Source organism: Oryctolagus cuniculus, chromosome 12, assembly GCF_964237555.1.
Source record: "Oryctolagus cuniculus chromosome 12, mOryCun1.1, whole genome shotgun sequence".
Classification (NCBI taxonomy): Eukaryota; Metazoa; Chordata; class Mammalia; order Lagomorpha; family Leporidae; genus Oryctolagus; species Oryctolagus cuniculus.
Window position 1 is genome coordinate 3,042,409 of NC_091443.1, and position 10,303 is coordinate 3,052,711.

A 10,303-nucleotide genomic window follows, 5' to 3' on the forward strand; every position below is an offset into this window, starting at 1 on the left:
CTGCACAGAGCCCAGGGCAGCTTTCCCACTGAGCAGCTCGGGGTCCCCCTAAACACCCACAGCCCCTGGGGCACAGCACCATCCAGCGAAACCCCAGGCAGGCTCTCGGTGCCATGTGCTCCCGGGCTGTGGCTTTGGCTTTGCCCCCCCAAATTCACGTGGCTGCCCCTTCACAACCAGGACATCTTTGAGAACAAAAGCAGACGTCCCCGGAGGGCCGCTGAGCTGACACTTCCTGAACACTGCTGCCCGCAACAGGCCAGGGACACCTGCCACTTGGGCCTCGCGGGCGAGCCAGGCAGGCGCCCAGCAGCCTCTCCTGTCATGCAGCTCTACCGTGTTAGCCCCATTCTACCGAGGGGCAAACTGAGCCCCGGGGAGTGGCATGCACAGGGGCCTGTGGATGGGGAGGCAGGTCCAGGGCACCACCCGTTGCCTCTGTGGCACACACCCGGGACGCAGCGACGAGGCCCTAGCAGATGATGTCAGCCAAGACAAAGCCAGGCTGGATCTGAGCTCACGAAACTATTAAGGAAAACGAAGAGGTCTCAGGGCAGACGGCGGCGAGGCTCCGGGCGACAGAAGCGGAAGCCGCTCCTCGAGCCCACCTTTCTCAGGGTAGCAGGTGCGTCTTTTGCCTAGACGGGGTCGTGAGCCTCTGGTGTCTGACGTAGGACCCGGTGCGCTGCTCTAAACCACGGATCTCAGCCAGGGCCCGGAGCTGGATGCGTTCGCACGCCCAGCACGCAGCTCCTAGTAAAGAAACAGCCGTGTGGACCCTGGGGGAGCCACTGGCCGTGACCTTTCCCAAACCATGTGGAACTGGAGAGCAACCTTTGCCCCGATTTCCCAAATGTGGGACCACGGTGGACCCCGGGGAGCTCGCCGTGAGCCCCGGCCAGGGTTGGTCATTCCAGTGGAAGTTGGAGCGTAGGCGGGAGAAGCAGCAAGTGCTCGCTGGGGACACGGGGCCCTGTCTGGTCCCCTGCGAGGGGCAGGGGCCGGGCCCCATCTCGTGTCCGGACATGCGTCAGCCACTCGAACGAACTTTTCTCGTGACCACTCAGGTGCTGGCTTTCTTCTCCGAACAGCCGCGCACGACATCAGGAAAGGAGGCTGGGGAACGTGGACTAGCGCGTGCGAGCGAGATGCAGAACCAGCGGCCTTGGCCTCAGGGCCAGGCCCCTCTTGCAGGGGCGGGGTCTCTGTGGCCTGCAGAGTGGCCCAGGCCCTGGCTGACCGCTGGCCAGGAGGTGAGCCACAGACGGGCGGGCAGCAGGCCTGGACGTGCAAGGAGGGAGACAGCACAGCGGGTGGAAAATGACTCTCATTCGGTCACCGCAGGGGAGGCTGCGACCACACAGCTGGCACCTGGCCCCATGCAGACAAGGCCTGCATGCCCAGTTAGGCCCCAGGGGTGCTGAGCTGGCAGCTGATTCGGCTGCCTCTGGCCGGGTCAGCAGGGCAGGCCCAGGGTGCAGCGGATAAAGGGGAGACCCACTCGGGCTAGGGACAACCACCAGACACCCACCAGCACCCACAGAGCACATCGCTGGGCCAGTGCCCCCCCAGCTGGGGCCAGGTTGGGAGGTGAGCAGAGGAAACAGGAGTCTGTGGTTTCAGGCACAGGTGTTTGTGATGGAATAATGCTGTTTCAAAATAGCAGTGCACGTAGCATAAAAGAAAATCCCAGTTGTAGGAAAGGATTTGAAGCGAAACGCCAGTGCAGCCCACGCCCCTGGTCCTCCAGGGAGGCGGTCTGCAACCGGCTGCCTTTCAGACAGAGCCCAGCCTGCAGGTGCCCAGCCGGACGCTGGGAGCCGGGCCTCGTCCCCCCGACAGCCGCCGCGTGTGCTCCGTGCGTCACGGCCCCTGAAGGCCAGCAGGCGAGGCCCCCAGAAACGGCCTTGCCGGGCCAGAGCTGATGCCCACGTGTGGGCAGCAACCTCTCTCCCTGCTCTCCCCCTTACGGCTGCTGCTGGCCCGGCGCCCTGAGCGCCTTTGCCAGAGGCCGCAGCAGCCTCAGCGAAGCCTCCAGGAGCCGTCAGCCTGGGCGCCAGGTCTTCACGCCTCACCTCGCCGGCGAGAGGTGTGCGCTGTGCCCGTCGTGCACGCACGTGGCTAGGATGTGGGAAGCAGGGAGTCAGTCCCTAGACTCGCAGAAGACTCGGAAGGGATCTGTTTGAATCGCTGCTGTTTAAGGCCTCGCGTGGAATCTGTAAACTTAATCCCTGACCTTTAAAATTCTGGAGAATTCGCATGAAAATCCAGATTTCTAATACTCTTGGGAAAAAAAATCACCACCCCAAAACTGGCTCTCCCTTGAGACACCCCAGGCCCCGCCACTCCATGTTGCCTCGGCAACGGTGATCGGCATTGGTTTTCCCACCCACATCCCAGTCCCGACTCTCTAGGGCAGAGCCCCCGTCAGGCCGCTGGGCGAGGTGAGTGACCAGCCCCTTCCCCGCGAGTGCTCGTGCGCCAACTTGAGCCCCGTCGTTCTCTCTAAATGGTCCCATTCCGGGGTTCCTTGGCAGAACACCTGCTGGTCGGGGCCGGCGTTCTTAGCCCTGGCTGCACAGTGGTGTTGCTGGGGGGACGCCCTGGTGTGTGGTGGCCCCAGGCCTCTCTTACAGCCCTGGGCAGTTTGTGCCAGCAGCTGTGCATGCTGGGAGCCTCTGCATCAGGGCTGAAATGCAGAGGACTGGCTGGGGGCGGGGAGAGGTAGAGGCTCCCCAGGGAGCTCCCCCACCCACCCAGCCAGGGCTGCCAGCCGGCTGCCTCTGGGATCCTTGCCTCTCTCTGCGGCTGGCTGCTGCCCCCGGGTCCTCCCAAGCTTGGTCAGCTCCACAGGGCCGAGTAAGTGCTGTGTGGCCACCCGAAGGCTCCTTATCCAGGGGCCCCAACCGTTGCAACACCAAGCACTCCTGGCACAGACATCAGCTGATGGCACGACGCTGGCCCGCAGCGACTTGACCACACTCCCCCTGCCACGTGGGAGAGGTTAACTCTTCCCACAAACAAAATCAGGGGCCTGAGGTCGACTGCGCCGGTGCAGGCTGCACGGGGACCTGTTCAGCAAAGGAAGGGAGCCCCTCCCCACCCTTCGCACCCAACTCGAAGTCACTAAGTCACTGCCTCTCTCAGCAACACTCCTGGCGCAATGCAGTCAGCAGGTGCTTGGTTACAAAGTCACACGTGGCTTTGCAGGGGGTCACCAGGAAGTGTGCTGGCCTTGGCTCCAGTGGGGAGGGTGTGCTTTTTCCCAGAGGCTATGGGTCAAGAGTCCCTGGCCAGAGTCTGGCCTGGAGACAGCGGTCAGGAATTAGTGGTGAGGGGTGGCCTCTTCACCCAGGCATGGCACTGGTCTTGCAGGCACGCAGCCTGGGTGGGTGGAGGATCATACTAGAAGCTCGGAGGACAGGCAGAGGGCGGCATGGAGGCATTCCCACTTCTGGAGAAACTGCCAGATTGCCTTGGAATGGACTGTGTGGGACATCTTGGAGACTACTGGTCACTGCACAGCGTGAAGAATTGAGTCCCACAGGGAGAGTGACTTCTGTAGGGCACGCGGACGGCTGGCAATGGCTGGGACGGAAGTGTCCAAGCTGTTGGCCTCTGCCTGTGGGTCCACGCGTGGACGTGGTCACTTCCTGCTGCACAAGGCCTTTCGGGTACGAGGCACCACGGCCGGACACCTGTGCTCCCCACTTCTCCATGTTCCCTGACTGACAGAGTCCCAGAGGTAGGACAGGGGCCTCTAGGAGAGGTGTGGACACGGGTGCAGCGGCCGGCAAAGAAAGCACAGAATGCAGGCTCCCGGGGCTGGCCACTCCAGGGGTCTCGCGAGGTCCGAGATGGCACCTATCTCGGGGGCGGGCTCCGGCGGACAGGGGCAGAGAGGAGCCGTGTCCAGAGTGCTCAGGGGTGAGGAAGGCAAAGTGGCCATGCACACTGTGCATGTGGGGCGGCCACTGGGCACAAGCCAGTGCTGTCTCAGAGGTGGGACTGGGCCCGGCCACGCCCACATGTGTCGTTGCCATTGGAACCCTGTGGCTGAAAAGGGAAATATATTTACGTGTCCCTTGACAGAGAGCCGGCTGACATCTCTGTTAGCCTGGGTTCCGACCGAGGGGCTGGCCCTCCCCTTTCCACCTGGGCGGCCTTGGGCCACGCTGCATCTCTGAGCCCTGTTTCTGTAGCCGTACCCCAGATGAGCCTGCTCTGACGACCAGAGCCCCCAGGCCATGGATCAGCAGCAGAGGGTCGTCCTCCAAGTGGGGAGCCAGGGTCTACGGCTCCTGTTGTCATTGAGTGGCAGGAGGGAGCCACGGGGCGGACGGGGGAAGCGGCCCCTCCCTCAGAAGGATGCTGCACACTTACCCGTTTTCCTTTGGGTGTTTCTTCCAGATACTGGCTGACCAACAAAGTCCACATCAAAAGGCCCACCACTGGCCTCCTGATGTACACCCTGGCCACACGCTTCTGCAGCCAGATCTACCTGTACGGCTTCTGGCCCTTCCCACTGGACCAGAACCAGAACCCCGTCAAGTATCACTACTACGACAGCCTCAAATACGGCTACACCTCCCAGACCAGCCCCCACACCATGCCCCTAGAGTTCAAGGCCCTCAAGAGCCTGCACGAGCAGGGAGCGCTGAAACTGACCGTGGGCCAGTGCGGGGGGGCCACGTAAGGCGGGCGCCCACGGGGCTCGGTGCTCACACTTCCTGCCGGCGACACCGCGGGCGGACGGGCGTCGGGGTGGCACAAACAATAGAACAGGCAGGCTAGTGGGTTTCTTTGTGAAATGTGGAACAGTGACCAGAATATGTATAGCTCGACCTGCGTATATATACTGACCCGAGTATCTCTAACTGTGCAGTGTTCACCTAGCGTAGGCAGATGCAGGAAGCAGCGTGGGGAGCGCTCCCCAGCCAGGTGAGGCTCGGCCCACGTGCGGGGCAGAAGGACCTGACCGCCCGAGGAGCCCGTGCCACGCCTCGGCGTCGCCACGCCAGGTCTCCTGCGTTGGAAGGACCTTGAGCTCTGGGGGAACAGGGAGCCACCTGCTGGCGGCCCTGAACCCCGGGGCAGGGATTTGGGTGGCCGAGACTGCTGCGCCCCGCCCCCGTCTGAAGTGCCGCTGCTCAGGGAGGAGGTGGAGGAGGAGCAGGAGGACTGGGCAGCGGTGGAGCACACGGAAGCCCGGAGCACGGCCCCAGCAGGGCTGGGGGCCTCGGTGCGTGGCCTCGGCAGCTTGGCAGCACGAGGGCTGGACCTCAGTGACCTCGGTGACCTCAGCGTCCTCCACCGCGTGGAGAGGAGGCTGGGGGAGATGTGATAGACGGCGACCTCCTGGCTAAGCAAGGCTGCACCTCGGGTGCAGCAGGCGGGTGATGCCGAGGGCGGGGAGGGTTCCAGATCGGACAGTCGAGACCTGCTTGGCCGGCTTCCCCCAGGGGAGGCAGACGGGCGTCCCAGATGTGGGGTTCTGTCGGGCAATCTTCAAAGCACCTGCTGTGCACCAACAAGGCAGAGGGGGCCCTGCCCCCAGCTCAGCCTGGACGCCCAGGAGGGGCTCTTCTGTCCCCTGGTCCCTGGAGAAGCCGCAGCTTTAGCTGGAAGGGGCCTGTCGGGAGAAACCTCATCCTTTCTGAGATGCACACAGTCGTCTTCGGGCGCCTCGCAGAGCTCTGAGCGTGTGGTCGAGGCCCCGAGCCGCGCCCGCTCTCTGCCCAGCTCTGTGCTGTGCGAGCCCTGCAGCCAGACTTCTGTGTCACTGTCACCTTCTTGTCACTTTCCCACCCGCCCCAAGCTCCTGCCTGGAAGAGGGCATCGGGTGGGCGCCCCCTCCCCACCCAGGCAGAGGTGCTGGGACTGTGCAAAACCCATTCCTCCCCCTGAGATTCCTCTTTGATAGTTTTTTTTAAAATGAAGACCTGAAACCAGGTGCAGCTGCAAACACTGTACATAGTCTCCCGTGGAGATGGGCTGAGTGCAGGGACGCACGGCCCAGGTCCCCCTGGACAGGCGGCAGTGGGCGGGGCTGGCCAGTCGTGCCCTTGCCTGGGTGTGCTGACATGCTTGAAGGACAAGTGAAAAAACCATCACCTTAGAGGTGGCCGGAGGTAAGAAGAGAGGCGGAGACCTCCTGAGCGCAGGAGACCCGACACGTGGGTCAGCGCCGTCCCGAATGCAGCGTCCACTCCGCGCCAGCGGCTGGCGAGCAGCAGGAGATCGGTGACCACGAGTGCACACGCGGATGCTCCAGCCAAACCGCGGTGGCGCCCAGATGCCCCGCAGCACCCGCTGGCTCCTCCCTGTGTGGCTTCATTTAGAGAGCAGCGGCCAGCACGGGCGTGGGGGCAGGGCCTCCAGCCTGGCACTGGACATCGCATTTTACACGCTCCCGAGCTCGCCCCAGGAGGACCCCAGCGGCCTTAGAAGACTCTACCTCCTGAAGCTTGCAGAGCCCTGGGGACCCGGTGCAGGGCCACCGTGGATGGGTCAATGCCCGGATTCCAGAACGTTCCATGGTGAGTCCTGTGGGGAGCCCAGACACTGGCCTGCATCTCTGTCCCCCAGCCAGCAGCCCTCCCTGCAGGGACCAGGGCTCCTTCGGGGACACGGCTTCGTCTCACACAGGCTGCCCCCACCTCCAGGTTCTCTCTGAGGGTGGGCTGGAGCCCCCAGGCCCACCCTCCCACACGTGTGCCGGTCCTGGGTTCAGCAGGTCCTGTGCTGCCAGAGCGCCTGGGCCGAGCACTGGCGGGCGTTCCAGGCCGACTCCCTGCCCAGCTGCTCGGGGCTGTCGGGGCAGCTTCCCCTGCAGCGCTGGCACAGCTGGGCCGGTCTTGGGTACTGCACCCCGACGCCCTGACCCGCGACCTCATCCTGACCCAGTGGCCCCGGGGCAGCCGGCCGCCCTTGCAGCCCTCAGGCCTCTGCGGGCCCGGCCCAGCACGGAGGAGATGGCGCCATCTGCAGAGATCTCTCCTCGGGCTCTGGGCTCCGGGCTCCGTCCCTCCCCTTCCTCTCCCCAGCCCCTCTGTCCAGCAACGTCCCCCAGGGCCCCCGCCCACAGCTCCTCACCGCAGAGCTCTCCCCATGCCCAGCTCTGCAGGGACCCCTCCCGTCACGCCCCGGCACCCGGGACACTGCATCCCCCCATTCTTGCCTTCCCCTGACTGCTAATTTATGTCCTTATTTATGTATTTATGGATTATTTATTGATACCTCTGCCCGATCCAGACGGAAGTCCAGGTAGATCTGACCCTTCCTCCACCTCCCTGGCCCACAGCATAGACACTCTTACCCCAGAACCTCCCACAGTGTAGACTGGCCCACGGTGTAGACACTCCCTCCCCAGCACCTTCCACAGTGTAGACACTCCTACCCCAGCTCCCACGGTGTAGACCCTCCCTCCCCAGCACCTCCCACAGTGTAGATGCTCCCTCCCCAGCTCCCCCCATGGTGTAGACTGGCCCACGGTGTAGACCCTCCCTCCCCAGCACCCTCTGCTCATCCCACAGCCGGCCCTGCTCCCCAGCCCCAGGCCTGTGGCCCCCGGCCTGCTGGACACTCACCCTGCCGGCCCCTGCAGCAGCACCAGAAACGCAACCCTGCTGAGGCCAGTGAGGCCCCTCTGGGCCCCTCTGGGCCCTGCCTTGCCGTCTACATTTTTCTGTTGGGGAACCTCGACGCCCCAGCCCCGAGTCTGAGATCCTGGAGTCATCTCTCCTCCCACGCACTCCCTTCATCCCGGAGCACTGGGCGCACCTCGTTGCTGGCCATGTGGCCGACACATGGCCGAGGGCTCCCGTGGGGCTGCCCCCTGCGTGTGCACACCACCCAGTCCACCCCACACATGTCACGAATGCCTGCCAGTGCCCAGGCTCGTGCGTCACAGACCACCTGGGAAGGCCCGGTCCCCTCTGGCCCCACACCCCATTCCAGCTGGCCGAGAAGCATCACCGAGCCTGGGGGGGGGGGGGGCCTGCGTTCCCTGAGCCCGTGCCTTTGCTCCTGTTCTTCTTGCGCCCTAGGCCATTCACACCACCTCCTCCATGAAGCCCTCCCCCACCGCCGGCCGCTGGGGTCTCTCCCTCCACCGAACGTTGTGGACTCTGTCCACACCCGCCCTCGGCCCTTGCCACATTCTGCCCCGTGTGATAGGTTCTGTGCACTCGGCCCGTGATGATCACAGACTGGGACCTCGCCCCAGGCAGGGCAGGGCTGGGCTGGCCTCGTCTGTGTCCATCCCAGCACCAGGGTGGGACAGAGCACACAGCAGTTGCTCAATAAATGTTCGTTGGGTTAAACTCCCGTTGCCTGTGGAGCCTCTGTGAGTCACGGAGCTGCGTGGAGCTTCTGTGTGGTGCAAGGAGAGGGTGCGGGGAGAGAAGCTGGGGGTGGGGGGCTCCATCCTGCTCTCTCCCACGGAAGAGGATTCCAAGCCAGTACCCTGGCTCACATGGCCCCGAGCCCTCCTCCCACCTCGCCCGTTGTATTCCAGCCACGGGCCTTTCTGCTCTTTCTAGAACTTTCCAGAATTAGTCCAGCCCCAGGGCCTTTGCACCTCCCATTCCTTCTTCCTGAAAAGTGCTTGGTCCACTCTTTGCATGGTCCTGCCACCCCGTCTTAGCTTCAGATGCAACGTCCAGTGCCGAGGAGGCCCTTCCTGGTCTCCCTCAGCTGATCCCTCCGCCTGGTGGTCTCGTGCTCCCCCTTAGCCACAAAAGATGCATCCCGAGACCCCCAGAGCGTGTCTGCCTCCATGGGTCACACCCTGTTTTCTTACGTGTCCAGGAGCAACAACAAATCAATGACACAGAACATTTGTAACAATGGACTGAAATAGTCGTTATTGAGTACAGTAACGGTTTCCTGGACACAAGCTCTACGATGACTGTGGGGCAGTCCCCGTGACACCAGGCGGCCAGCGGCTGGCCGACGGGAGGGTAGCGCATACCACACGGACACACTGCACCGGGGTGCTTCGGCGCTGGAGCAGAGCACACAGCACCTCATCACACCTCAGGACCGTGTGCAGTTTACATCTGCGATCTAGTGATCCTGGGATTTCCCGCTCCAAACGTGCAGGCCACGGTGGTCTGCGGCTACCAAGGCGCAGCAGGGCAACTGCCGGGTCCCGGGGGCTGCTGCGCCTGCAGGGGCTCACTTCTCAACCCCGAGCCACCCCACGAGGATTCTGACGCTCAGACACAGCCCGGGCACGTCCCCAGGGCGCGCTTCTCCTGTGTCTGGTGTCTGCCTGCCCTTCTAGAGTGTTCAGGAGGGACTTGCTCTCCACCAGGTCTCCTGTGGCCTGGGTGGTGGAAGCGGCCGTGCTGCCAGGGGGCCTCCTGCTTCAGGCTGGCGAGGGAACCAGGTCCCGGCGGTGCAAGCCGGCTCGTGTGTACCGTGGCTCATCTGGCCCTGCGGCCCCAGGCTCATGGCCAGGCTTTCACTCCTACAGCCGCGCTGCCGAGTGGAGTCTTCCTGGTCCCATTCGACCCACTCCGAGAACTTGGTTCACGGCTCTCACCTTGCAAGGAGGCTCACTTTCAGCTGGGACGCCCTTAAACCCCAGTCCCACCCCAGCAGCTCAGGACACATGGGGAGCTGGAACCTGGGTCCTGCCCCCCGCAGGGACCCTAGGGGATTGGTCTAGGAAGTGGTCTGGGCATCCCCAGAAACTTCCAGTCACACTGAGGGACAGCCCCAGCTGGGAGCTGCTACCCTGACCGGGTTCCTGCACCCTGGCCACGTCCTCTCTCAGCCGATAGGAGGGCCTCCTCCTGTTTCCTTGACTTCAGGACGGGCTGCATTTTGCCTGACGGGTTGGGTGGCTGCGACTGCAGTGAGGAGAGCAGGAAGGAGGGCCCAGTCACCAGGCCCCTCCCGCCCCTCCCCAGCTGCTCGGGGTGTTCCCTGAGGGTCCCCAGCTGCTGGAGCCGCACCTGCCCTGAGAGGGCGTGGCCAAAAGATCAGGACCGAGTGGGCGTGGTCTGTGGGAATGTGCAAGGGCATCGCACGAAGACCCGCCCCCAGCGCCCAGGTGAGGGCAAGGCCCGCCCCAGAGGAGCCCAGGCGCCCGCCCAGCCGTCCTGGTGGCAGTGTCGTGGCTATGCTGCCACATTGCATGGTTTAGGTCACCGTGGTTCTCGGAGGCCGAACACTCGCTGCCCGTGCTGACGCTCGTGGGCAGGGGGCCTGCGGCTGCAGCCAGCCCACCTGTAACCACAACCATCTGGTCACTGGTGAGAACTGCTGTGGGAGGAGCAGGCTGGGACTTCTC

General features: G+C 63.8%; 1 protein-coding gene across 1 annotated transcript in view; it reads left to right on the top strand.

Moving 5' to 3' along the window:
• Positions 1 to 8,328, top strand: part of ST8SIA2 (ST8 alpha-N-acetyl-neuraminide alpha-2,8-sialyltransferase 2) — a 40,617-nt gene extending 32,289 nt beyond the window's left edge. Inside the window, exon 6 of the mRNA XM_051835185.2 lies at positions 4,411 to 8,328. Within this exon, the coding sequence (XP_051691145.2) occupies positions 4,411 to 4,696 (286 nt within the window). The 3' untranslated portion in view covers positions 4,697 to 8,328. The remainder of the gene's footprint in view (positions 1 to 4,410) is intronic.
• Positions 8,329 to 10,303: the final 1,975 nt, after the last annotated feature.